The sequence below is a fragment of the Patagioenas fasciata genome, chromosome 12 (assembly GCF_037038585.1).
Source record: "Patagioenas fasciata isolate bPatFas1 chromosome 12, bPatFas1.hap1, whole genome shotgun sequence".
Taxonomy (NCBI): domain Eukaryota; kingdom Metazoa; phylum Chordata; class Aves; order Columbiformes; family Columbidae; genus Patagioenas; species Patagioenas fasciata.
In genome coordinates, this window is record NC_092531.1 from 21,436,130 (window position 1) to 21,462,757 (window position 26,628).

A 26,628-nucleotide genomic window follows, 5' to 3' on the forward strand; every position below is an offset into this window, starting at 1 on the left:
CCCTCCTTTTGGTCCTAAAGCAGCCGAGCAGACCAGGTGAGTGGCAGGTTGGGAAAGTTTATTTATTATTGCAGCAGTTACAACAAGGTGCTGCGGGAAGCCAGGCTGTCCTGTGGGAGAGAGGGGCTCCAGGAGCTCCACTTGTTCTCACCGGTCTTCTTCTTGACCCCACTACCCGTGCCACCATCAGCTGGAGGTGGGTGCCCAGGGCTTTCCAACTTGTGAGTCTTGCTGCTCAATGGGGACCTTCAGCTCATCCACGAGGGATCAATCTGTGGCCAGGGATGGGCCTTGCAAGGGGGGACGGAGGGAGGAAGGATGGGGAACCACTCTTGCTGTGGTGATGTCTGGTGGCTTTGCTGTCCTCCCTTCTCTGTCTCAGCACTGTTCTCAGCATGAAGCCCATCTAAGTCTAGGCTATCTGTTCAAGAGGGACCAGTATAGCCTAGTACCAGGCCTGGTTGGTCCCTTTTTCTTTTTTCTGGTATCACCATTCTTTCCACATCTCCTTTGCCTCTCTGGTCAGTTCTGGTCCCACCTCCCTCTACCTTCTCCTTCCACCAACAGGGTTTTTGGCTGCCTTTATTCCCCCATCCTGGCCCCGACGCACTTCAGAAGAAGACATCCCATGGCATGTCTACCACTTTGAGCTCCTGTCCTGGTACAGGGGTGCGTGTGGGCGGCTGGTGAGGGCCCGAGCGAAGCATGCTGGGGGCGCTTAGAGGGGAGCTGGGATGTGCTCATCCTCCCTGTGGCTCAGTCCTTCTTGAAGGCTGGGCTGTAGAGGTTGGTGTAGTAAGCCCGGCTGTACATGGCCTCAGGGCTGAAGCGGTAGGAGCCCTCGCTCACCCGCCTGTTGTAGGGGGTGAAGGCGGATTTCCGCGGGAGGGGGCACTCAGGCTCGAAGCCTGAGCTGCGGTAGAGGTTGTGCCGCAGGAAAAGGGGGTCCTCAAGCCCCAGGAAGGAGAGGGGATGATGGCCGCGGTACATCCGCCAGTCACCCCTCAGCTGGGATTTGTCCTCGGTGGAGGGGCTGTCAGGCTTGGTGTCCTCCTCCTTCTGCTCCGTCTCCGGGCTGGGTTTGCTGCTACCGGCTGCCTCCTCTTCCTTCACCGACTGCCTGCGGAGCTGAGGGCTGGGGTGAGTGCCCGGCTGGGCTCTGCTCTCCCTCTGCTGCACGGCCCCCCTAAAACTGCAGGGACTGCAGGACAAGTCAGTCTGGTCCCCAGTGGAGGGACTCTTGGGCAGCTGCAGTGGAGAAATGGTCTTGGGGAAGCAGTGGGGTGAGGGGAAGGAAAGTGTGTGGAAGGAAGGTCTCATCCTGAACTTCCGCTTTCCCAGGAATTTGTGGTTGCATCTCAGCTTAGGCATGAACCTTACGGAGGTGCCACCACTAGCTGACCTGCCAGCTCTATGGGGAGGACTTGTTGTCACAGCTTGGGGGATGCTCAGGAGGAGGATGGGACTAAGGTGTCCCACGAGCACCACATCTCTGCGCTCTAGTACCTCCTAGCACCACCTGGCTCATGGGAGAAGGCTGGGTAAAGTGGGGTTTGTTGGAGATGGATGGGACCTGGCTGGGGACAAACTCACCGGCACGTAGCTGTACAGGGTGCCCAGGAGATGCTTGGGAGCACTGACAAGGGTGCCCCCAAGGGCATCCACTGTCTCCATGGCCTTGGACAGTCTGCGGGGGGTGAAGAGGATCAACCCCTCTGCTGCATCCCAGGCCACAGCTGGGACCTTCTTCACACTGGAGATGCCGGAGGCACAGGCGCTTTGCAGGTTATGAGCCACACTGCCCACCAGCCCGGGGCTGTCCTCTGCCTGCCAAGAGACACCACGAGCTGGCCCTGTCCCCGCCAGCCCCTCCAGGCAGGACAGAGCTGGCACTGGGCTCCCCATCCCCTCTGCAACCCAAAGCCTGAACACTTTCAGCTTGCTGCTTGCAAAAGCCACCGTGGCCCTTTGCAGCAGGGTCACTCCCTGTCCCCCTTTTCCATCCCGCCCCACTCCCAGGCCCCAGGGGAACCCCCATCCCCAGCTGCGCTTCCGCTGCACGCAGAGGCGAAGGGCAGCAACCCCGACCTGCTGCTTCCTGTCCCCATGTCCCAATGGAGTGGCTGCTGGGGACAGTTCCCAGCCCCGCCAGCTCCCAGCCCCACCAGCTCCCACCGCCTTTTGCTGCTGGGACCATGGAGGGGGGATTTTTCAGGGGTGTTCAGGGGCTACGTGGGGTGTGTGGTGCTGAGACCCCACAGCAGCAAAGAAGTCTGGAATATACAAGCCAGGGTGACCGTGCCCGGCACAGAGGCTGCCAACAGCCCCCAGTTTTGGGGGATCGGGGAATGGGGTTGTGCACACTCCCCCTGCCACCTCCCCTCACCTCCTCCAAGATTCAGAAGGGATGGGAGCCTGGTCCCCAAGGGTGTGGTGGAACATCCCCTATGCCAACATGGTATGTGGGCAGGAGTATGCTTTGGGGCACCCCTGGCTCACTGCCCCCCTTTTTCTCCATACCTCCTTCGAGTGGTTGTCATCTTTCTTCCCCGCCTTCTCCTGCTTCTGCTCCTGCACCTTGCTCTGCCGCCGGCTCATCCAGCCGGCCCTGGTGCTCTCCCCATCACCGTGGTCCCGTGGTGCCTCGGGCATGCTCGGCTTGGCCAGGCTTCCCTGGGAAGGGAACAAAAAGCCACTGCTGGGGGGAGCTGGCATGTCCCATCTGCCCCATTCTGCTCATCCTGGGTGTTTCACAGGGGCCCTGGGGTGCCCAGGGAGCAGAGGGGTTTGCTTCTTTGTATGTGGGAAGAAATTCTGAGGGTAGCTGGGAGCTCTGGGATTTTGGCACAGGTCTGGAACGGGGTTCCCACCACAGTGCTGGGTGGGAGAGGAGAGGTGCCTCCTTCTCCTCGTTCCCTCTGGGCCCCTGGAGGGGCTTTCTGCTTCAGGGAGGATGTTATGGTAAGGCCATAAATCAACAATATACATCAGGAGATGGCTAAAAATAACTTGTCCTTCTAACATGGTACAAGGCTGTGTGTGAATGTGCCACGGGAACTGCCAGCCGCAGCTTGTCCTGCTGAGCGGGTACACCAGCATTGCCCACCACTCTGCTCTCAGATGTGCTTCAAGGACCCTGAAATATCTCATCCAAAAGCAAAAATGGCCCAAAAGAGGGAGGGAGCAGGGATCCGGGGGGAGCAGGTTTTATCACTCACCACGATGGGGATCAAGATGGCCAGCTCCTGCCCTTTGGCTTTGGCACGCTGGAGGCCGTGGGTGGTTTGCTGGTAAGCGCGGTGGGAAGCAGTGCTAACCAGGGTACTTATGCGGTCCAGGGTGCTGGGAGCACTGGGCTGCTGCTGGGAGACCTTGGCTGCTGACCCACGCTTCTCTTTGGGCTTCTGATCTAAAGGCAGAAGAGCACAGACAGAAGAGCAGTGGCGGATTATGTCCCAGTGGGACAACCCTCCTAAGCAGCCCTGTGCCAAAATCCAGGGGCTTCCTCCTGTCATGTACACCCCATGAGCAAGGTGCCACCCCACATGTGGCCAGCTCTCCCCAGACACCTTCAGATGGGATTTGGGTGTCAGGACTACCTGCTTCTTCATCCTCCTCCGGCAGCAGGTACTCCACCAGCTTCTCCAGCCCTCCCAGGGCCGTGTCGACCCCCGCAGCTGCCATCTGGCTCACCGAGTTCCTCCTCGTGTACTTTGCTGTTGTTTCCACGGTGCTCTTGGTGGCTTCGTAGCCTTCTGCCGCCAGCTCCTTGATCTTATCCACGGAGCTGCCAATGGTGCTTTTGGCACTTTGGAGGGGGGAGGAGATGGTGTCCTTCAGTTCGGATGCGAGCTGTGGGTGAAGAGTTGGAGAATAAGGCTGCCACTGTGCTTGGGGCAGAATGGGACAACTGGAGGGACCACGGGGACACCGGCCATGGCCATGCTAGCAGACAGCCACAAGAGGGGGCTGGAGTTAGCTGGCAGGCATGAGACATGGGATGCTGTTGACCTATGTTTCAGGGCACCCCAACCATCCTCTGGATTGCAGAAGCCCCTGCTTGGAGGTGCTGCACTGTTCCCCCTGAGCAGCCCATCACCATCAGAAACAAGCCCAGAGAAGACGTGCTGTGGGCTCTGCAGAGGGGCCAAGGGGTCCCAGACTGTCCCAGCTGTGACTTACCTTGTCGACAGGGTACTGGAGGGCAGGGATCTTCTCCTCCAGGTGGTCTAAGCCCCGGCACGCCAGGTTGTTAGCCACGGCAACTGCCTTGGGCAAAAGCATGGAGGTGGGCTGGTGAGAAAAGCTCCTGGGCTGTGCCAGGGGCTCCCATCAAGGGAGGCTTTGGTGGATGGACTCACACTGGGGCTCCAGCCTCCGCACCACGGGCTCCACGCTCCACATGGCCAAGGCACCAGCACCCTGCACCCCCCGCTCATAGACCTCGCACACCGAGGCCATGAGTGGGTGGGCTTCCTTGGTGCTGGTGTAGGTCCGCTGGAGGCTTTCGCAGGTTGAGCTCACCACTGGGAGCTGCAGGACCCTCTGCAGCACGTTCTCCTGCACATGGCAGATGGACATTGATTAGCCAACAGCCCTTCCCCAAGGAACACTCCATCAGCCACACACTGGTGGTATTTGGTGTGTTGCAGTGATCACAGAGAACCTCAGCTCATGCTGGAGGAGGAGGAAGGCATTTCTCAAACCCCACTGAGGGTGTCTCAGCTACACTGCATATGGCACAGCCATGGACAACCAGGCTGGCTGCTGCCACTGCAGAAGCAGGGACACCACAGGCAATGTTGGAGAAGTGATTGTCCTCAATACCCCCATCCCGCAAGCCCGACCATCCAGGTTCTCCCTCTGGCTTTCCACCCTGCTCTGCTGCCTCTTCTATCTGCCCCAGCCCTTGCTCCTGGCCTGGGACCAGCAAAGTCCATTTTCCCTATGTGGCACTCTGTCCTGTCACCACTGTGACAAGAAAGGGACACAAACCTCAAAAAGGATTCCCCAGCCACAGCCTGTACAGGCTACCTGGCTCCCTGTGCACACCTCTGCCCTCCCCTCTCTCCCTCTCCCCAGACCCACCTTGGCACTTCCATTCTGCAGAGACTGGGTCTGCTTTGCTGTCATGGTGACACGTCCTCCTGCAAAGAAAAGGTGGGAGCTGCAGACCCCACTGCGAAGGCAGCGCTGGGCTGAGCCTTCCCCCTCACTCCTGCGCCCCCTGAGCGTGGCGGGGCCGGGAGCTGGGCTGAGACACACCCTCCTGTGGGTGCAATGGATGTGGCATTGCCTAACGCTTGACTTTTTACCAGATAAGCTGTAAAACCAATGACTCCAGACAGCCCTCCCCTGCTAGTGTGTCTTAACACCCAAAAATGCAAAGAATTAGTTGAGAGGCATCTGTTAATAGTTTGGAGGAGCTACAGTGCAAGGCAGGATAAAGAGCACTGGCAGAACTGTACAGCAAGCTCAGAGTAACTGGGATACTATAGATGTGCATGGGAGCCAGGCTAAGAGATGCAGGATGAGAGGTGCAGGATGACCAGTGCAGGCTGACAGGTGCAGGATGAGAGGTGCAGGATGAGAGGTGCAGGATGCAAAGCGCAGGATGAGAGGTGCAGGATGACCAGTGCAGGCTGACAGGTGCAGGATGAGAGGTGCAGGATGCAAAGTGCAGCATGAAAGGTGCAGGATAAGAGGTGCAGGATGAGAGGTGCAGGATGAGAAGTGCAGGATGAGAGGTGCAGGATGAGAGGCGCAGGATGAGAAGTGCAGGATGAGAAGTGCAGGATGAGAGGCGCAGGATGAGAAGGGCTACAAAGGCAGGACAGGAGCTGAGAGAGGAGCTGTGAGTGAGCTGCCCAGCTGTGCTCTGCATCCCCTCCCCACAGCTCTGCTGCTCACAACACCAGTGCCCATCCCGGTGCAGCCCCAGCTGGATGTGAGCGCCGCAGAACACCTGTCTCCACCAATCCCAGCTGGGTGACACCTGAAAGCACAGCTCCAGCTCCCAGCCCTGGCACACACCCCCTTTTCTTAGCAACAGATGGAATTCAGGAGATTTAGAGAACGCAGGTGATCCCTGCTGTCACATCCCCTCGGTCGCTGGAGCCCCAAGGGGGACAGGCTACTCACCGAGGGGCAGCTTGTCCCCAGCAGAGCAGGAGCAGACTGTGGTGGCTGCACTGTCCCTTTGCCCAGGTCCTCTGTGAGCGATGCCTGGTGCCTCGGCCACTACCACCATGAGGCCCCACCTCCCAGTTGCGCAGGTTTGGGAGCTGGCGGGTTGTGGTGGAAACTGGCCAAGAAGCCACCATAATTTGGAACAGATGACAGCAGAAATTCCCCTTCGTTGTCTGCCCTGCTGAGCCCAGAAGTTGTGGCAGAGCTGGGATGCACCAGGGTTTAATCTTCTGCACAAGGAGAAGGTGAAAAGGAGCTGCCCTTGGACATCACCACCTCGAAAGTAACAGATCACAGGCAGCCAGGGAGAAGGTGAAGAGTCAGGCAGGGTTTCCTGAGAGACTAAAACCTTCCTGCATTTCTGTAGCCCCTGTGATCCCCTGTGCTAGACCAGGATCCTATCCTATTGGGAAACACAACATCAGGAACACAGTTTCTCCCCAAGAGAGTTTGCTAAACACAAGGAGCAGAAGGCAGACATGGGCGACACATCCTGCATACAATAATGTAGTTTGGCCAGGTCTGCAATTTCTATGAGAATTCACTGAGGATTTTGGTGAGGAGCCTTTTAGCTGAGGGCCAGGACACACACTGTATTAGGAAAACTCCAGGCATTTGGAGGATATAGAAATGGAGGAAAAAGTCAAGCTGGAAGTGACCTGGATGTCACCACATCCGACTCTTGCTCAAAGCAGGGCTACCCTCAAAGCTACATCAGGCTGCTCAAGGTCTTGTCGAGTCTTGAAAAATCTCCAAGGAAAAGATTCCCACCTGTCTGGGGCGCATCTCCATCACTAACCATGCTCAAGGTAAACCACCTTTTCCTTACATCCAACTGGAATTTCCTCTGTTGCAATTTGTGCTCGCCATCTCTTAGCCTTGCTCTGTGCACCTCTGAGCAGAGTTCGTGCCCCAGTCTGTGCTGCTGCAGCGTTTCCTCCGTGCCCCTAAACATCTTACTCTCTTAACAATCCTCTGCTGGACTCTAGCCAGGATCTCACCTCTGCTGGTGGTGCCAAAACAGGACACAGGTCCCCAAACGTGGCCTCACAAGTGATCAAGGAAGAGCCACGCTGACATGATGAGGACAACATAGTGACAAGAGGACAAATGTCAGAGGATAAAGGAATAACTGAGGGGATTGGGGCAGAGGAGGGACGCAGTCAGCCTGCTGGCACAGGGCTGCTGGTGTCATGGACCCCCAAGCATGAGGCAGGGAGACCCTCAGCTGCAGGTCAGCATTGAGGAGGCTCAAGCAGCAAAGCCGAGTCCTTGAACACCCACAACTGCCTGATGTCCCCATGCAGGACGTGGAGTTGTGCACCCAATGTGTCTGCATGGCTTCTGCTCCTGGCTGCGCTGCCCATATGTGGGGGTGGGAGACATCCCAGGGATGTGGGAAAGGCACACACAGGAGGAAAATACCCCCTTTTCTCCCCCAAATCCTGGAGTTCACTTCCAGCCCCCAGCTCTGCAAAGCTCACAGACCCACCTCGCTAGCTGGGTACAGCAGCATGTGGATGTCCTGGGCTGTCTCCAGCCCACGGTGGGGTGGGTCACTGCTCTCCAGACAGCAGGACAAAGGGCAGCAGCCTGCTCTAAATTTTGCTCTCTTGGCACTCAGACTTTTTACAGCCCCGCTGGCTGTGCTGAAATGCAGGAGGCATGCCAACCTTCCCTCTGCCTTGGCAGGAGCTGGGATCGACAGAACACAGAGCCTTTGCCCTACTGACACCTCTGCTCATTCACCCGCTTTCCCCTGGGGCAAAGACTGTGCCAGCCCCCGGCTCTGCAGTGCAAAGGTACCACCGCCTCCACCCCACCCCAGAAACACTTTCTGTGTCTCTGCAGGCAACACTTAGAGCTCACTGGGTCAGCTGGGTGCAGGGAAGCACTTTTACACCCTTGTCTCTGCAGTCTGCTCCATAGCTATTAATATACCATGCTGAGGGGATGAGCCAGATCCCCAAAGCCCTGCAAGGTACCTTCACACTCAGGTCTGGGAGGGAGCTGAAGAGATAACTAATTCATTTCTGTGGCCTATGGCAGGATCAGCACTCCCTAAACCACTGCTGGCAGACGTCTGTCCAGTTTCTTTTTAAGAACTGCCTTCCTGGGCAACCCACTCAGTCTTTTATTTTACTTACAGTTCAAAAAAGGTCACTTGTGTGACTTAATTCTCCTTTGCTGCAATATAAAAGTATTACTTCTCAGATGTATTTAGAGACCAATTTGTTGCCTTCCTCTCAGCAGTCAACCTTTTAGACACTGGGACATGTCTCACCCTCCCCCAGGCACCTTTCCTCTGCAGAACCGGTTCATTCAGTCCCTCCCTGGAGATGTTGGTTTTTAGAGCTTTGATTGTTCTTGCCATTCACCTGGGAATCCTGAATGGCTCATGCACTTCTTCAAATATCACACCAAGCACGGTATTAACATAGGAAGGCCTTGGCTGTAAACAGAGTAGAAGATTATTTTGCATATCTCACACAGACCACTCTCCTGTTAATTGTTTCCATTACGAAATGTGCATGAGACCAGTAATTCAGAAGGGAATCCTTGCTAAATCATTGCTGAATGCAATGCTTTATGTATTGTTCAGGAACTGACATTTTGGAGCTTTCAAGTTTGCAAGGCTCTTGCCGCAGTGGATAGGAGCTAACAGTAAGCTCAGTTTTAATGGTTATCCTGACTCCATTCCTCCCTTCAGAAAAGCCAGAGATGGGAGGGAGGATTCCTCCTTCTGCGTCTCTTTTCCCCACCTTCTAAGTTACACAGACGGACACAGTGTCACGCTCATCTCAGTTTATTTCTTCTGTTCAAACAACTGTATTCCAACCGCTGTATTAGAAACAGATACAAAAAACAGATAAGGCACTAAAAGGATTTTCTCCATTTGATCACGATTCTATGGCTTCAGTCATTACGTTAAAGAATGTTAAATTGCTAGCCCCTAGCTGGGGAGCAGAAGGCAAATATCAGTGCTTAACATTCAGTAAAGAGGGTTACTCCTGCATGCTCCAACCCGTCACGTAGAAAGGGACAAGTAAGGCTGAGACAGGGTAAAAATTCACTGCCCCATCTCCCAGGTTAAGTCTGTACTTGTTAATCCACACCAGGAGAAACATCCAAGCCTGGCTCACGGCTTTGCACAGTGTTTGCCTGGCACAAGGGTAAAAAACAGCCTTCTCCCTCCGCAGTGCATAGGGAGGTATATCTGGCTAGAGGCCACATCAGTGTGTTAATATATTTTCCTTTCCCTAAAAACTACAAGGGAAAAAGATAAATCAGCTCACAAAACAGTGAAAGAAATAGTTTTTACCTGAGAGCACCCCTGAGAGGAATTAAAAATGCATTTTGTTAGATGAAATTCTGTAGACAAATGGTGGCCAAACCTCTGCTGCCAGATCATCAAGACTCCTGTTCCTTCCTTACTGATGTACACAGGGATAATGACCAAATCTGACCAAGGGAGGGATGCGCCCCACATTGCCAGGAGCTCGAAGGCAAACGGAGTTAAGAAATAAAACAACTCCATTGTTAAAGAGGAGAGGAAGTCCCTGAAGACAACACGCCCCATATGTAATGCTCCACCACAGCCTGAACTGCCAGCATGCTCTACTTTTAATGGTATTTATTTCTGCATTAAAAAGAAGAGCTGCTGCAGGCCACATTTGGTCTTCAAGCACACTTCATCAGCCTGCCCTGCAACATCTTGTTTTCAAACACTCCACTGGCAGGCGAACACTTCAGATTCAAACTGGAAGTAATTCCAAGCCTGACCACAATGACTGAAGGTAAACTGGGGCACTGCCTTACCGTGCCTACTCAGTTCCACAGCCTTCTCCTTTTAATAATGGAGAGCAGCACCTTTTATCTTTTTTTGTTTTCAGACACTATCAGAAATGGTCAAGGTTAGAGTAGTCTCTGCTCAGACCTCCTGACAGATTAAACAAGGAGCCCTTGCACCAGAAAAGTAGCAGAACACACAGGCCTAACTGTGATGAAGAAAAATGACAATTTTAACCCCCACATAATGTGCAAATTTTTCTCGGATGGTGTCAGAACTGGTACTCTGCAAAGTCAGGAACAAGAAAGACTGCATGCCATGTAACTGTTCAACAGCTGGACGCAGCATTTCTCCTTTAAGCTAGATTACACTGCCAGGCAACCATTCCCAGCGAGGTAAGTGATGAGCAATAATGCAGTTGCAGGGCAAACGCAAGGCATTTACAAATGGTAGAACCCATTCAGCCAGTGAGGGAACACACAAGAAATCTTGTGGTCATGGGAGGGAATGATAGGCAGGATCAGATAAGAAAATCTAAACCATGAATGCCCAAGTCCAGTAATAAGATTTCTTCTCACAGGGGATTCTGATATTATCACGATCAACTCCATTCCCTTCTCTCCAGAGCTTACACAACTAAAAACACACCCTTGCAGTTTTTCTGACTTGATGAGCTCTGAGCCAGGCTTCTCTCCTTAACTGCAGGTTCCAAAGCTCCTTATTATACTGGAATTTTTCACGTAAAATTATAACAGCAAAATACACTCCTTGTCACAATACAATTAATGGAAAATCATTGCACTTGGAATCACAGGGGTCTGGGAGTTAAGGTGCATGTGAGATGGGAAATGTAGTGCTTGTGAGTGGTTCCAGATTCACAGCTTTGGAAACCCAGTTTCCTACAAATCACAGCATCATCAGCACCCAGACAAGCTTCTCCCACACTCTGTCCTTCACCAAAACCCCCAGCCATGGCCTGCTGGAGAAGTCAGAGTGGGTGGCAAACAGTCCTTGGCTCACATTATCGAAGGAAAAGAGGAAAGTGCTAATTTACTGGGACACAAGTTGGCACTCACTAGACTACAGGTCCAGCGTCACCAGTGCTGGTTACAGAGATCATTGGAAGGTAAGGTCACACCACCCTTCTCTTATCATCACGCTGCATTCACACCACTGCCTACAGATAACAGGATCCAGCGACCCAAACCCATCGAACACTCATACTTGTTCAGTCCATTTTAACCACAGCTCCTAATCTGCCTGAGTCCACTATAGAAAATCTGACCATAGGAACCTTTGATTGGTGAATTTCAGCTTTCCAGTGTAAACACAATTAGTTATGAGTCATATACCTATTACAGTTGCTTATGCAGCTATTTCACAACCCTGTATTAAAACATAGGAACACCAATATTTCCTTATCTTGCAAGTTCCAAGTCTTGTTTCTGTTTGTGAAATATTATTGTGCCTTGTTCCATCTCTGCTCCATTAACGAGTGTGTCATGGCACCAAACTCATCTGCAAAAACACAGGGAAGGAAAAGGGTAGAATTCACAAAATCAACCTTGAGGTTACTGTCAGACATGTTCATTTTGAAAGTGCTATATGGGGGATAAAAACCTATCAGAGGATCAAAGCTGCTGGCTCACTGCACACTATGCAGCTCTTTTTATGTCACTGTTTCAGCTTCAGATGTGGTCTTGCTAATGTGAGGATCCCCACCAGAGAGGAGAGGACACCACAGAAACCAATCACTCCTGGGTTGGTCCTGTAGATCCCTAGCGTGTCCAAAGGACCTGAGAGATCACAGACGTTCTTCACCAAGTCCAACAGCAAAGGAGGATGCCTTCTCAGTATCTGAAAGAGGAGGAGGAGAAAACCGTGCAAACCATCACATTTCACACAGTTTAGTTCCCGATCCTGTTTGTCGCAGAAGAAATTCTCCTTCATCTTTTCTTCCTGCACAGCTTGTTCCAGCCTCCAGAAGATCTCATACCCATCCCTGGCTAGATTCAACAGGATGGAAAAGTAGTAACACTTGGTAGCCCAATTCTGCCACTTTGGCTGATCGATGTCAGGCTGGAGCCCGGTGCTCTTCAGCCACAGGACCGCATCGCAGGTGAAGTAGAGGGCACGGGTCAGGTTGGAGGCTGTAAGGCAGAAGCGAGGAAACACATCTGGCAGCTGTGTAGTTCTCCTGGCTGCTACCAAGGCATGTACCATGTTGCCCAGTCTGAACACTGCAAGAAACCCCATAAAAGTTAGTGTGGCTTGGTGTTTACTACAGAGACAGCCCTACGCAGGACAGCTTGGCATGTCACTGTCCACATGTACTTTTCAAAACCTTAGCAGGCTTTGGGCATTTGTATGTTCAAGCATTTTCTTCTCACAGTGTGAGAAGCTTGTATTAGCAAGGAAAGGTGTAAAGATCTCAGCTCTGTCCTGCAGCAGCCCAGGACCTACACATGAATTTTGTCAATAGCCAGGACTTCGAGCCTTCTCCTGCTGTTCTCCTCTCAGCACGTGGGTGCCCTCTGGACCAGTATCACCCATGGCCCTGAATGAGTCCGTGTCAGCAAAAAAGTGACACAAACAGAGCCTCCAATTTCAGCTTTACGCTACACTGGGTTTCACTTAACTCTGTGGAGAGCAGATGTTACTGCACTAACCCCACTGCAACCAGGAGTTACATTTGTGCTAAGCTTCTGTGAGAGCTGGCGATTCACATCTCCAGCACACTGAGACCCAAGTCCCTCCTCAGCCATCAGTTTGTCACAGGTACACGTAGCCCCCTGCAAAAAGGAACAGTATATTCTGTTTCAAGCTATAATATACGGCAAGCCTGATTTCATCTGCTGCACTGTTTAGGTTTCGTCCCATGAATATTAACAGAATATTATGCAAAATACTTTCCAGAACCTGCTGCACTGTCACAGTGACAGATGTTGGCAGCAGCCAAGCTTAGTGGAACTGTAGGAGTCCTGAATTTAGGCCTGATGTCTATTAGAGATTCATTTAGCAGAAGCAAGAGAATTATGGCTATGCTGATAAACCAGTTGGCCACTGTGCTAGAAATTACCATGCTCAGGAGCTAACTGGAAAAATAAAACAAACCCATGTTAACACATTAAATTAGAATCTTTGCCTCATATATTAAAGTTGTTCCAGGATTGAGCAATTGGTAAGTAGGTGTAAGATCAACCCGAAAGCAAGCAATACAACCACAGCAACAGCGTAGCCACAATGGACACAGCTGTGACACAGAATGAAGTGATGCATATGGTTAGACTGTGAGAAGGGTATGGAAGGGTATATGACTTCATAGAGTATAAATGCTAAAGAAAATGAATATGCAAAGTAGGATATAAAAAGCCATATTGAAGGATGGTCCTTCAGAGGTGATTTTATCGGGATGAAGATCTTTAACGTTAGGCCATCTCAACCAATTAGCTGGAAAGACTAATGAGAGCACAGCAAGCCAGCCTGGCATCCTAACTTTGTGGTCTGTCCCTGAGTGGCAATGACAACTTGATCTCTGCAGCAACAGCTTACTCTTAACTTATTTCTCTTGTTTTCCCAGCAATAATTCAGATTGCCTGATAAGAAAGAAGGCTGAGGATGCCATAACTGTCTATTTGTCTCTATCTAGCCTGGCAAGCCAAGGTCTATTGGCAATTTTGTGAATATACTAAAAGAAGTTTTGTGGCTCAGGTAAGTTAACCACAGAAAACGTGAGGCCAGGAACTGTTCTGCTGGAAGGAGCAAGTGAAGAAGGACTCATCACTCTAGACACCAGGTACTTACTTTTCCGGCCAGACCTCATACTAGATTCCAACTTCTTGAGTTTCATTACCAGCTTCTCTTTATCAGCCTTATGCTCTATTAAATAGCTAAGCAACATACATGTGCACTGAGTGGCTCTGCAATGGAAAAAAAGAAGAGGAAAACGGTACACGGGTGAAACACGGGCAGTCCACAGGAACGGCAACAGCGGGACAGCGTGTCCTTAAGGTCACCCCGGCAGCGCCTGGGCCGGTGACACCCGTGGAAGGGGCACAGGCGCAGGCGGGGCGGCCGAGGCCGTGCGAAGCGGGGAGCAGCGAGCAGAAGGGGGCTGGTGCCCGCCGGGGTCCCGGGCAGCGTTCCTAAAGCGGCTGGGGGCTGCGAGAGGGACCCGCTGCAGGTCCCATCGCCCCACGGGGGGCCCCCAAGAGCCGGCACCCAGGGGCCGCTGCCCGGCACGGGGAGGCCGCTTGGCCCCCGCACTCACCGGAACAGCTGGTCGCGGCCCTGGCTGCGGTTGGTAAAGTCCACGAAGCCCTCCATGGCGGCGGTGGAAAGGCGGCAGCGGCGGGAGCTGTGCGGGGACCGCGGCCGCTCCGCCCCGCACCGCACCGCACCGCCCAGGCCCCGCCCCGCCGGCGGAACCCTCCGCTCCGGTGCGCGGTTCCGGCCGGGCCGCGCCGCCCCGCGCCGTTGCCACGGCGACCGTCAACAACCGGGCGGGTGTCCCCGCTAAAGGCTCCCCCGGCCGCAGCGCCCGGGACCCACAGGCAGCGGCTGCGGCGGTTCGGCCCGGGGAGGCCGGAAGGGAGCGGGCCGGTCCCGGCTCACCCCACGGCTCCGCTCGGAGGTGGGTCCGCCGTGTGGCGGTGGGTCCGCCGGGAGCTGCCCCGGCCCCGCCGCAGAGGGGAAGGCTGAGAAAGCGACCCGGTGGCTTGGAAATGAAGTTTGTAACTCCCAGTGAAATCACCTGCTTTGCAAATTATTTGTTGGGATTTTAACCAGGTCGAGTAAGGTGGTTTTATTTTTTTAAATTTTTTTTTTTTTTTTAATGAAGAACAAGCTAGTATTTTTTAAATGCTTTTCATAATTCTTATACAAACTCACGCCAAAGTTTTTACGCTCCCTTTTTCTGTAGGCAGCCTACAGGTATCTGTGTGGCTGATATTCCCAGAGCAGGACAAAACCCCTGAGTAACAGAAGCAATGCAGCAAGTAGGAATGAACTATATACAACAGAATTGCTCTGGCTATTTATACTGAAAGGTACCACCCTTCCCTTTTAGAAATCACTAATCTTTTTCTTTTCACTTGTTACCTCATGAAAGCAGATATCTCACGATTCGTCGTTCTTCTGCATCTACCGTGATTCCTGCATCTGGGGTGTGCTCTGCAGCTGGAAGGGCAGGACCATGGCTGCGCAAATCCCAAAGCATCCCCTGGAGATTCCTCCACCATCTGAAAAGGACTGGCTAAAGGATGACGAGGAAGATTTCTTCTTGCAGGATCCCGATCGAGAGCGAGATGCGTTGCCTCAGCCCTTCAGGATGGTCAACAAACTGGTCACGCTTGTTTTTGAGAATGCTATGGAAATCATTGAGAGAAGGGAGATGCTCCGAGAAGCGGAGAAACTAAAGGTCCAGCCCACAAAATGCTTTCCTACAGCTGAATTCCAGGTACAGAGCTCCTCACAGCAGAGAGAGTGTTTGATGATCCTGTGGGTCTCTTCCAACCAAAATGATTCTATGATTCTACAAGCAGCACAGCAGTTTTTCTAGAGAATATCCATTTGATTGATTTTACATTCTTCTGTACATCCCTTTCTTCAGAATCCACCACCATTGCACTGATTCACTTGAAAAAGCTGCAGCTTCAAAGCTTGTCTGACAGGTTCTGCTTCCCACCCATCTATGACACCTCTCTAAAAAGAGAAAAGCAGAATTTAAACAGCACTGAACTCACCTCCTTCTCCTCAGGCTGCTCCACCCTTGTCTGTCAAGGAGAAGTTAATTAGTCAGGAGCATATAGATGCGCAAACCCAGCTCCGGGTTATGTGAACACCCTAACGGGAGCAGTGTGAGCAGAAGGGCAGCGCTGCCTTCCCCAGTGTTACATGGAGGTATCCAGGAGGGTACACTGGTGTTTGCTGGAGTTCTGCAGTTGTTCTGCATCCCATCACAGCTCTGCGTTAGCAATGGGAGAACTGCATGCTCCTGAGTTCTTGGCCTTTAAAGCACTTTCTGTTTATCAGAAGGGGAAGGTGGAAGCAGACTTTCTCATTCCCAACACAGAACAATCTCTCTGGCAGAGATGAGATCCCCTCCCCTGCTCTTATGGTGAAAGCTCATGCAAAATTTTTTTCCCTTGTAGAATAAATCAGCCTTTTCTGTTGGTGGATATTGCTAGTATGGCTGATGTGTCCTGTGCTGGGAAAGCAGCTGGGTACACTCATGTTTTCCCTTTCTTGGTAGGTAACTGGAAGGGCCAATTGCCTGGCAGTGTCTGGCAAATACATCTTTGTTGGTCTGTCCGAGGGTCTGGCTGCCTTCACAGTGTTCAACTGGGAGGAGGTCTGTGCTTGGGATGCAGTCAAGACAGATATTTGTGCCATCCACGCCTTGGATTTGGAGAATGAGCACCACATCCTGCTTGCTGTGGATGAAATGGGTTAGTGTGACGTGGATTTCCTTGACCTAGCAGGGAATGGCTGTGCTCTGGAGATGCAGAGTTGGCAACTGCGTTATGGAAGAGTGGCAAATCAGGAGGAACGTTGGAATGGCTGACAGGTTTCCTAGAAAGCCCTGATAAAAGGGCATTAGATTACAGGTTGTAGGGTAAAAGAATGGTCTTAGGGCCTTGTGATCAGTAGCGGTTGTGGGTTTTGTGTTCCCTCTGGAGCAGCAGAGCCAGGTGCAGAGCTGAGAGTGAAGTGCAGTAAATTTTGAGAACACCTTGGACCAGGCAGAAAGATCCATTGCTAGGTATGAACTCCTGCCCATGCTTTGTTTCAGCACCTGTAATTGTACAGCCCTGTGGTAAACAAGTTAGTTTGTTGATTCACCTGAAACCTTTCAATTCTGCTGGAGATGCTTTTCAAACTGGCTTATCCATCTTTATGTACAACTGAGCATATGCTGGTGCTGACATAAGGAAGCCAGCAAAAGTTTAGTGCTGGAAGCAGTGGGATATTCCTGCTTGAGTCCAGGAAAAAAATGTAGTCCTGTTTACTCTCCTGTACGTGTTGTAACAGCCATCTCCCAAAAGCACCACTACTATCTGTTAACTTTTCTCCTACTGCTGTAACTTTTGTATTTCTATTCCAGGGCTTGTCTGGCTCTTCTGCTTTCGCAAGGAAAGCTTCCAACTCATTAAAATCCTAAATGAAGTGGTAAGTACAGAGCTAATTCCAAAGATGCTGGGCACAGGCTGGTAAGTAATCAATCATGAGGAGTACTAATAAGCCTCAGGAATTTCTGTCATGGGCAGCAAGAGTGCTGCCCAATATTTATCATTGTTCTCCCAACAACCTGTCTGGCCTTCACCCTGTTGTGAGCTGTGTAAGGCCACGGAGCTCTCTGGATTTGTGATCTTGCTGTGATACCAGCCTGTTGTTCTTGGCAGGAGGATATCAGCAAGCGAAGTACTTGTGTGGAGGTAGTGCTGTCCCCAGGAGGTGATTACGCGGGATTTCTGCTGCAAGGCAAGTGTGGGAACATGGTGTGGTGGGTGATGGCCGTTGTGTTCAAGCAGAAGGGCCAGCAGCAATGCTTTTAAAATGCTCCAAGTGTTCTGGGTGAGCTGTCTGGAACTGGTCAGTGCTGTTCCCAGCTCCCAGAAGGCTCAGTGAATGCAGGTTTCTCTCTCCAGAAGTACCAAACTCAATTCTTCCTCTGGTTTGCTATGGCTTGCTTTTACGCTGCAAAGATGTAGACATGATGAATTTTCTGTGCAGGTGTAAGCCAAGCAGCATAGAGACAGTCTTTAAAAACACTACAACAAACTCCTTGCTGCAATGTTCTTCTGTTTCATGGCAGCTGGCTTTGTCAACCCATTTGATGCTGGCAGGTTTTCTGCACTCATGTTTGGTGGAATCTGCATGGAAATATGCTGGGAATGAGATACGTAGCATAGAGACTATGTAACTTTCTACTTTACCTCACAGGCTATAGCTCAAATTCTTTAATTGAGTCATTTTATTAAATTTCTTTGGTGGATGTGGGACCTCAAGGACTTGAACTGGTGGCTGAGATGTCAGTCTCAGTCAAGCATGTTAAGCCTAAAGTGGGAGGAGAGGTGGGCTGCACTGAGTTCACAGGGATTTTAGATTCAAAAAAATATCCAGATCTTGTTTTAAGGATGTAAGATAACAGAGGCTGCTTGCTTGAAAGACCTTTCCTCCTCATCTCCAATTGCTCAACGCGGTTTCCCAATGCAGACAGTACAAAAGCTTGGCTGGAGATCTACCGATTGCCTAAGGATTCCTGGCTGAAGGAGATGGAAAAGAGCTCAGGAGCTGCAGCAGGGCTGGCTCACTGGAGGAGGAGGTCAATTGCCATATCTATGGTACAAACTAGTTCCATCTCCCACTGTGCTATTTTTTCTTACACCCTTTTGCCTACAAGTCTTTCCCCACGCCTTGCTCCTGCAGACAGCGACAGCAAGATACAGGCTGAACAAGCCTGTTGGCTCAGGGGGCTGGAATATATGTCTCTACAGCTGCCCATCCCACATTTCATAAGGCCTTTTTGTTATTGTGACATGTTTACCCTCCCAAAACAGACTTTCCAGAGAGGTTCCCTGGGTCCCAGGGCTAACATTACCCCTACCGCTCCCTGAAACTGGCACCTCCTTTCCCAGCAGTGTTGCCCCATCTGAGGCGGCCCCGTGTGAGGGTATTCCCACAGGGCTTCTCCCTGATTTCACTGGGGGAAGGTGAAGGAAATGGGAGCCCTGAACCAGGGTTTGTGTGTTAGATTGTCTAAAAGAGGAGCCTGGTGGGGTCGTGGCTGACCCCTCTGAGCAGGGCACTAACCCCTGCCATCTCTGCTTCTTTTGGCAGAAAAGTCTGGAGCTGCGTGGAGATGGTTCTGCAGAGATGGTAACTGGCTTCAATGAACGTCCCGAGCTGTTAGGGGGTATTTTAAGTGCTGAGTCAGTGCTTAGCCTTCTCCTGCATTGCTTTCCCCCTGCTAGATTTTACCTCTCAAGAGACAGGCACCTTCTGCCCAGCACCTCCAGCCAACTCTCTGATACCTGTCTCATAACTCTTCCCTTCTCCCTCAGCAGAGACTTTCCTGGCCATTTAAGCAGGAGCTGCTTCTCAACCCTGTCTTCAGGGCAAGCATGACCCTTAACTTGGCTAAGCCAAAACCAAACACCCAGGCATTCCCTCTTTGCTGATTCCATCTAAACTACCCAAGTTCTTGCCTCTTCCTTCTTGGGCATGGTTGATTATTTAGCCAGATCTTTTCTATTTAGCCAAGTGTCAACATGTGTGGGTGGGATGGTGGCTGTGGGGCCACGCTGGTGCTAGTCCCCTGTTACGATTTTCCATTGCTAGCCAAGCATCTATGTGACCTCCTCCTGTCCTGGCTCTCTTAAGTAAAATCTGGTTTTTGTATTCAGCAGCACTCTGCAACCTTTAGTCCTGTTTCTTCTTTTCTTCTTTTTTTTTAATTTTTATGTTTTTTCCTGAGCCCTGCTGTCCCCCACCCCGGGCTGTGCTGCAACAAGAGTAATTCAGAGAGATTAGTAGAATCAGAAGTGGAGGTTATTTAGAGCACAAAGACAGGAGGTGTCTGGGCATGTTATCCTTTGTAATATTGTTGAGAAAGTAGTGACGTCCCTGAAGCTTCTTTGCTTTGGCCTAAAGAATGAGCCTAAAACTAGTATCTCCTAGGCAATGTCAACCAACAGCCAAGCTTTGCATAAACTTACTTTAGGAAGCATTTGATACCCATGAACAGGTGAAAACATAGCAGCACAATACAGTTCTCGGGGTGATGTTTTTCTGTTGCAGGAGTCTCCTGTGTCTGCAACCAAAGCTGATGCAAAGCTGAGTCTCCCAGTGCTGCTGCTGAAAGTGAAGCCACCCAAACCTGTTACAGGTCAGGACTGATTCTGTGCTTGCAACCTGCATCCCCCTTCATGTAGCAAAGGAATTGTGGCCCTTATGACTGCAGAACAGGTCAGGCAGTTTCCATATGTGCTCCCTGATCCCTTCCTGACCTGTCTTTATAGTTACGTGTCATCCTGCAGTGGAAGTTTCTTCTTATCCGGCCAGCTTGCATGTCACCTTTGTTAGCACAAAATACTTCAGAGTGTCTTGAAGTGGGTGTTGTACACCCTTGGCTTCATTGTCGCTAGAGAGGGTAGAGGTTGAACTCCTAGTTCACCTCTCTGAGGCCTGGATTCATAAGAAAATGCTGAGGATGAGGAGAGAGGAGACCTCATGCTGGGACACTGCGAGGGAGAATGCCACAGAAAGGCAAAGTGAGCTGGCTCCTAGTCCCTACCTTCAGATACTGGAAGATGGGCTAGTGATATGGGAAGTCACACAGAATATATTCTTGATATTTAAATACTTCTACCGGGAAGATGCAGTGTGTCCCTCTCCAAGACAATGTCACTGTGAAGGAGGGATAGTCAAAGTGCCGCTGAGCACTCCAAGGTGTTTGCTCCTCCAGGGCTGTGCCTTTTCTCTTTGTGTTCCTAATCTAGGCAGTAGTTTTAAAAGCCCCTTGGATGCCTTGAAGAAACTGGATGATGGCATCATGCTTGGCTTGGGCTACAACCACCTAATCAAGGACTCTCAGTGGGAGCAGCAGGAAGGAATCTTCTGCAGCACTTACCCAGAGTGTATGGAAGCTGAGGGTGAGAGAAAGAACAAGGAGGAGATCCCCAGGTGAGAGGGAGAACCAAGCAGGATTTCAGCCCATGAGACTTCAACACAGGGTACTTTTTCAAGTGTAGGTGGAAGCGTCTGTCTTAGCTTTGCTTCCTTCATCCCAAGGTTTCAGGGCAGGGGGATAGAACCATTCCAGGTCTTGTTGCAGTGCTGTATACTTATCAAGGCATTTCTTTTATATATAAATTTTTTACTTCTTTTTTTTTTTCTTCAGACATGCTACTCTTCATTTTCTTCCCCCTAGCCAGATCCTACAGGTGCAACCAGAAATGAAAGTACAGCCAGGTAATCCAAACAGGCAAAAAACTGTTAACCTATGAAGCATGTTGTTGTATTACATTGTACTGCAGATAGAGCTCAATGGCTCTGGCTTGGGTTCACTATATAAATTGCATCTCCAAGGACATAAGCCTGGATAAAAATGTCAGCCCTGAGACTTGTCAATCACTGTCATGGAGTCAAACTTAGCTCCATAGTTAAAAAAAACAACAAACGAACAAAACCACAGAGTCCCCGCCACCCCCAGACACCAAAAAAGATGAGGGGACACATAGGTAAGGTAAAAATAACAGACAAAGGGAGAGATTGTTGTAGTTTATTTCTGTGTGAGCGGAGTTTCTGTAAGTCTCATCAGGGAGACTGAAGGAGTACTAATGAGAGTTTTCTAATGGTGTTTTGGTGTCCTGGATTGTTCCTTTCTTTGTCCCCAGTCTTCTCTCTTTTGTTGTTGCCTTTTCTGTACCAGATGTTCCAGCTGGCATCAGTGTGCACTGGGATGGGAGCCACAATCTCTGTTTCTACTTACTTAACCATCCACTCAAGGATAAAGCGGGTAGGAAAGGCTTGTTTTCTCTAGCAGAGTACTCTGTAGGGAGTGGGAGTGTTCAGTGGCTGTCATTGAGCCAGATCTTCATGATTCAGGGAAATAAGGAAAGGGACGGAGAGCGGCCCTGTATCTTGTGGGTTAGGCTGGGTTGTAGGGCTCCATGTTGCACAGGTTGGCAGTATTTTTAGTGAAGCCACTCTGGCAGGAGGCCCCAGAATGGTGCATGTTTTATTGGGAAACTAGAAGCTGGTACCATGAAAGAGAATTCTCTGTACCTTCTTACAGTTATCTCTCCTTGTGTCCTTCTGTTTAGATTCTGATCCAAAACCTGAAGTTGTGTGGCCATGTGCAGCTCCAATTGTGTGCTCAGCTGTCAGCTCCTGCTCCAGGTACCTGGCACTGGCATGTGAAGATGCAATAATAACTATTTGGGATACACACCTAGGTGAGTTTGCCCTTTGGGACTGTGTATTTGGATCACAGTGGATAAATTGCTCCCTTCCCTAGGAGTCTGAGATCCTGCCTTGGTGTGAACAGGGACCGGCAGTGAGTTTAAAAGCAAATCTGAAAATCATTAGGACTCACTTCTTTATGCTTGGCCAGAAGTTGCCAAGGCAGCATGACCACGTTAGCTGTGGTAGAACCGTTCCCATGCACAGCAATGCAGGGGCTGTGAGCCGCTGCAGCGAGTGCTGGTGCTTGTCCTGCCCTGAGGCTGTCAGACAGTCACTGCTTGGCTGCTGCACACTCGGGTCACCTTTGAGGCTGCTGTGGCATCACAGTCCAGGCTGCCATCGCTACCATCAGGATTACTGAGCAGGCCACAGTCCAAGCTAAGCTTTTCTTGGATAAACCTGTTCCTTTTTCTTTCCCAACTGTTGTCTTGGATTGTTTTTTTCCTGCCTCCCCAGGATACCCACTGTCTGTGACTGCCATTCTAGAGGAACGTCTCATCCGTAGCATCCACTTCTTGCAGAGGTCTGCAGCTGCCAGTGATGAGACACCTTGCCCTGGTACAGACCCTGCCTGTCCCATTGTGCAGCTCCTAGTGCTGTGTACAGACAGCTCTTTCTATTTGGTGAAAACACCCATGTATGGGAAGTCCAGCATCACGCTCTTGGCAGACAGGTGAGCTAGACTCTGGCAGACCTTCCTCCTGCCAAAGCAACTGTGTGGCACAGTGGTCAGGTCCAGCAGAGAGCCACAGATTTCTGTGGGGTAGAGAACTTTCTGCTCCTTTTACTCAGATAACTCTGCTTTGCTGCTGTCAGCAGCAAGTGTGGTTTTGCTAGGAGATAGTTCCAGTGCTAAAATCCAATGGTTATATCAGAATTAGGGGTGTTTCTGGGTTCTTCTATGCACTAGAGAACAAGTGCTTGTAGCACTGATCCAGGGCTGATGTTCAGTTAGCTCGGTTACTGCCAGGTTCCCAGGGGAACTTTCTTCTCTTCTGTCCTTGCCAGAATAACTTCCCCATAGAAGTCAGAACAAGAATTTCTTGCCATCTTTCTATCAATTTTATGTTCATTTGTCACCTTGGTTTGAGGAGAAGGGTCAGCTTTGGTGAAGCCGCTGCTCTGAAGGCTGTGGTTTCATGCCTCCATGGCAGGCAGGGGGTTTGTGTCTCCAACATAGTTCCTAGGCAGGTATGCACTGGGGCTGGCCTTGGGGATTCCATCTCAGGAGAAGAGAGGCTTAGTCTCCATAGGAAAGGTGCTTGGCTGGAACTTTACACCAGCCTGCATGCCACAAATGACCATTGTCACTATTACAGCCTCTCAGTACGTGACAGGTACATAAAACAGTGGCATAAGCCTGAATCTGTTTTACAGGCCTGAAGATCCAAATCTTGCTGTCAGTGCTGTGGTGCCTGTCCTGGCGCTCCCCAGCGCAGTGAGTATTACTGCCAGCTCTCTTAAGAACTGGGTGAGAACACAGGTCCATCTGGCCTAGGATCCTGTTTCCAGTAATGACTGTAACTCTGTGCTTGGAAGATAAAGAACAGGGTGGTCAGATATGGTGCTGCCTTCACACCCTTTCCCAGCCTCCAGCTGTTTTTAGCATGGGGACTTCCTGCACCAGTTACAGACCTGTATGTAGCTGGTAACTCTCAAAGGATTTATCTTCTATGATATTACTCAGAATCCCCTTGCACCCATGTTCCCTAATTGATCACTGAGTTGCGAGGCACTGGAGGCCCTCTGCATATGGACGGGTCCATCTGCAAAGGTGAGAAGGTCCAGGCACAAAGCTTCAGGCATCAGGGTCAAATATGAGAGGGCATCATGGTGAGGAGAAGTTGCAAGCACAAATCCAGCCAGACCTTTCGGGTGGCCTCAGAAAGTTTTCAGGCATGGTGAGGAAAAGAGTAAAAACTGCTTTCTAGAGCAGAATTCTGGATCTAATTCAGTTCTGACCTGCACTGTTGGCCCTTCCCAGTCCCAGCCTGCAGAAATTCCAGTCCAAGTTCCCTGCACAGCCTGTTCATCATCTGTGGCCCTATGACTACTGAACAGGCAAAGAAAACAGCACCATTGTTGGAGAGGTGAAGTCCTGAATGTCATTCCATGTCCTTTCCAGGAAATACTTTCACCTTTCTTATGTCCATTATTAAGTGTCAATTTGCTGTTTCAGGCCTTGGTCTTCTCCTGGAATGGCACAGTGTCCCTGATGAACACTGCCACATCACAGATTGTTTACTGCTTCAGTATTCCACCTTCTAATGCTGTAGCATCTCCCTGGCAGCCAGTGTTCACAGTGGATAGGAGGAATTGGTGCCTGCTGCTTCAAGGTGGGTAACACCTTGGAGTGGTCATAGGTACACGGTCACTGGGTGCATTCAGCTGTGCGCTGATCCTTGATAGTTCTTTTTATTGGATGACTCCTGATGCAATAGCCCACGGTTCTTGTTTCTGTCTAGGATATAAGCAGCACCAGAGAGCCGCATTGGCAGAGAGCACAGCCAGTCACAGCACCATCTTTGTTTTTGATTTCAACTCCTACCCACTGAAGGAGGCTTTCCCAAAGGAACCCAGTTTGCCACTCAAATCCATGCAGAACCTGCCATGGGTTGAGAGATGTAACATTTTCTTACATGAGAGGTAAGGTTCTCCTTCTGCCCCATCGGTAAGTGCACCTTTGTTATTGTCCACTATGGTGTTTCTCAGGTCCATGCAAGGTTTCACCCTGGAGTTTCTGAGTTCTTTTGTGTGCTGTGACAGATTTATGTCTGGATAAGGTTGATGTTGAAGTAGCTGGTTTCCTGAGAGCCACCCAGAACCCTTCCTCCTCTCCCTTGTCCTTCCTGGAACAACTTAAGAGCTGTAAGCCAGGATGCCTGGGGCAAGCTTATTCCAGGTAGAGAGGTCTTGCTGGTTCTGATGTGCCTTTGTACAACACAGATTGTGCAAGTTTGTCAGGGAATACGATCCTGCCTCTGCCTCCTGGCCCCGTAGCCAGGCAGAGCTGGGATCTCTCTGTACCTTGCTCCTCCCCTCCATTCCTGGGTTCATTTGATGTTTAAACAGATTAGTGTTGAATGTTTCTGGGTTTGAGAAGGTTCCCAGCACACTCAGTCTGGTTGCAGCGCTTAGCTGATGCATTGAGTTCGTGCCGTCACTAGATGGCAATGTGACATCTCTTATTGGGTGACCTTTTCCTTGAATTGTTTTGGGAACCTGGAGCCAGATCCATGTCAATATTGTTGTTGTTGTTGTTCTTTCTTCCCTATGCCTTAATTCTCCAATTTGGAGTGGAACAGGTGGGTGTGGGTCTGACCTTACAGCACACATTTGCTGGTAGCCTTCTCTCATGTCTTGTCTCCAGAGTGAGTCCTGTGGTGTTGTGTGGCTATTGAAGTGGAGAAAAGTTTCATTGTATGGTATCAGACACCAGTTCTGTCTCTCCTTCTCAGGAAGCTGGAGAGGAGACTCTTGTCTGCCTTACAGCAGAAAAATCAGGGAGACATCACCTCCAGGGGTATCTTGCTCCCTGGTTACTCACTGAGGATTTTGGACATGAAGTCTGAACTGCTTAATTTGTAGTGACCTCCAGGGAGCCTTGGAGGGTTGTCTGAGCACCAGGGAATGGGTGGGATTGTTTTAACCACCTTTTCTTCCCTTGTTAGACAGCAGGGCCTGCCAGGACCCAGGGAACTGTTGCCTGAATACTGGAGTCGGCTGCAGGCACAAGCAGCTGCCATGGACAAGGAGAGACAGAAGGTAAAGGGACAGAAGAAGCTGTAGTCAGCCTTGCATCCTGAGGCCAGGCTCTGCACTATCACCATCCTGCAGACCCAGGATCCAGCACTGATATTTTGACAGCAACTCTATTCAAATCTATCCTGCTGCTTGCCAGCCTGGGGCAGTTTGTTATCTGAAATAACTGCTTGTCTGCCACTGCTCAGCCACAAGGCTCTGTGCCATGCCTCCCTCCTCTCCCTCAGCCTGTTCCAGCAGGGTTCAGCCCCTCTTCCTCAGAGACAAACATTGCTGATGGAGGTGTCTTGCGGTGGGAAAGGCTTCCCATCGAGGTGGCAAGCCTGTGTGGTTCAGTGAAGGATTTGTGCTGGATCTCTGAGTCCTTCCATAGACCTGGAGCATCAGAGCAATGTGATATGTTACAATCTCCATCACTAATAAAGTGTTTTCTCCAGTAAATGTCTCTTGCTCTTCACAGGACTGGCATTTTATGATTCTGATATTCTGTCCTTGTGTTGCTGGGGCTCACCCATGTGTCTCATCTTCTTCTCTGACCCAGCTGGGCAGAGAGCAGCATCCTTATGCTTAGCAAGAGACCTGATCTTTTCAAACCAGGCTGCAAATCAACCATGAAGGTGGCATCCTCCAGAGCACAGCAGCGCCAAGCAGCAGTGACACTGCAGAGTGTTATCAGGCCTGACCTAGGCTGTTCCACAGTCTAGTTGTTTAGTTTGAATTCAAAGCAGGCAGCTTTGGGATAAGATTGCTTGGAAACTGAAGTCTGCAAATGTGCAGGTGAGCTCGCTGGGTTAAGGTCAGGCTAGAACTGGTGTTAGAGCCAAGAATTAATGTCACTGAGGAGCAGGACAGAAACTGGGGTTTTGGAGAAGTCAGAGCTATGCTTAGCCAAAAACAGGCCAGGAGCATGGCCAGCA

The 26,628-nt window shown here is 50.7% G+C and overlaps 3 protein-coding genes across 3 annotated transcripts; 1 reads left to right on the top strand and 2 right to left on the bottom strand.

Moving 5' to 3' along the window:
• Positions 1 to 48: 48 nt before the first annotated feature.
• Positions 49 to 6,199, bottom strand: PLIN1 (perilipin 1). The gene is made up of 9 exons (XM_065847655.2): positions 6,142 to 6,199; positions 5,089 to 5,147; positions 4,362 to 4,560; positions 4,183 to 4,265; positions 3,600 to 3,852; positions 3,219 to 3,409; positions 2,521 to 2,673; positions 1,594 to 1,827; positions 49 to 1,128 (listed from the first exon to the last, which is right to left on the bottom strand). Exons 2-9 carry the CDS (start codon positions 5,131 to 5,133, stop codon positions 757 to 759), a joined length of 1,530 nt encoding a protein of 509 aa, XP_065703727.1. The 5' UTR covers positions 5,134 to 5,147; positions 6,142 to 6,199; the 3' UTR covers positions 49 to 756.
• A 2,833-nt stretch (positions 6,200 to 9,032) lies between these two features.
• On the bottom strand, positions 9,033 to 14,369 carry PEX11A (peroxisomal biogenesis factor 11 alpha). The gene is made up of 3 exons (XM_065847451.2): positions 14,250 to 14,369; positions 13,784 to 13,899; positions 9,033 to 12,219 (listed from the first exon to the last, which is right to left on the bottom strand). The coding sequence occupies exons 1-3, from the start codon at positions 14,303 to 14,305 to the stop codon at positions 11,654 to 11,656; spliced, it is 738 nt and encodes a 245-aa protein (XP_065703523.1). The 5' UTR covers positions 14,306 to 14,369; the 3' UTR covers positions 9,033 to 11,653.
• A 152-nt stretch (positions 14,370 to 14,521) lies between these two features.
• On the top strand, positions 14,522 to 26,138 carry WDR93 (WD repeat domain 93). The gene is made up of 17 exons (XM_071814032.1): positions 14,522 to 14,612; positions 15,093 to 15,437; positions 16,233 to 16,428; positions 17,085 to 17,149; positions 17,383 to 17,461; positions 18,197 to 18,324; positions 18,821 to 18,859; positions 19,781 to 19,868; positions 20,482 to 20,665; positions 20,883 to 20,953; positions 21,414 to 21,500; positions 21,808 to 21,939; positions 22,406 to 22,622; positions 23,327 to 23,387; positions 24,129 to 24,285; positions 24,415 to 24,595; positions 25,621 to 26,138. Exons 2-17 carry the CDS (start codon positions 15,174 to 15,176, stop codon positions 25,736 to 25,738), a joined length of 2,067 nt encoding a protein of 688 aa, XP_071670133.1. The 5' UTR covers positions 14,522 to 14,612; positions 15,093 to 15,173; the 3' UTR covers positions 25,739 to 26,138.
• The last annotated feature ends 490 nt before the right edge of the window (positions 26,139 to 26,628 follow it).

What these genes read in the sequence shown, in the direction of transcription:
- PLIN1 (XM_065847655.2), bottom strand. Translation starts at nt 5,133, where the DNA reads ATGACAGCAAAGCAGACCCAGTCTCTGCAGAATGGAAGTGCCAAG. An exon ending in GGAGGAGGATGAAGAAGCAG is followed by an intron (nt 3,410 to 3,599) that starts GTAGTCCTGACA and finishes TTCTGCCTTTAG; the next exon opens with ATCAGAAGCCCAAAGAGAAG. An exon ending in CCATCTTGATCCCCATCGTG is followed by an intron (nt 2,674 to 3,218) that starts GTGAGTGATAAA and finishes TTCCCTTCCCAG; the next exon opens with GGAAGCCTGGCCAAGCCGAG.
- PEX11A (XM_065847451.2), bottom strand. Translation starts at nt 14,305, where the DNA reads ATGGAGGGCTTCGTGGACTTTACCAACCGCAGCCAGGGCCGCGACCAG. An exon ending in GGCCGCGACCAGCTGTTCCG is followed by an intron (nt 13,900 to 14,249) that starts GTGAGTGCGGGG and finishes TTTCCATTGCAG; the next exon opens with AGCCACTCAGTGCACATGTA. An exon ending in TATGAGGTCTGGCCGGAAAA is followed by an intron (nt 12,220 to 13,783) that starts GTAAGTACCTGG and finishes GGTTTCTTGCAG; the next exon opens with TGTTCAGACTGGGCAACATG.
- WDR93 (XM_071814032.1), top strand. Translation starts at nt 15,174, where the DNA reads ATGGCTGCGCAAATCCCAAAGCATCCCCTGGAGATTCCTCCACCATCT. An exon ending in GGTCAATTGCCATATCTATG is followed by an intron (nt 18,325 to 18,820) that starts GTACAAACTAGT and finishes TTCTTTTGGCAG; the next exon opens with AAAAGTCTGGAGCTGCGTGG. An exon ending in ATCACGCTCTTGGCAGACAG is followed by an intron (nt 22,623 to 23,326) that starts GTGAGCTAGACT and finishes TCTGTTTTACAG; the next exon opens with GCCTGAAGATCCAAATCTTG.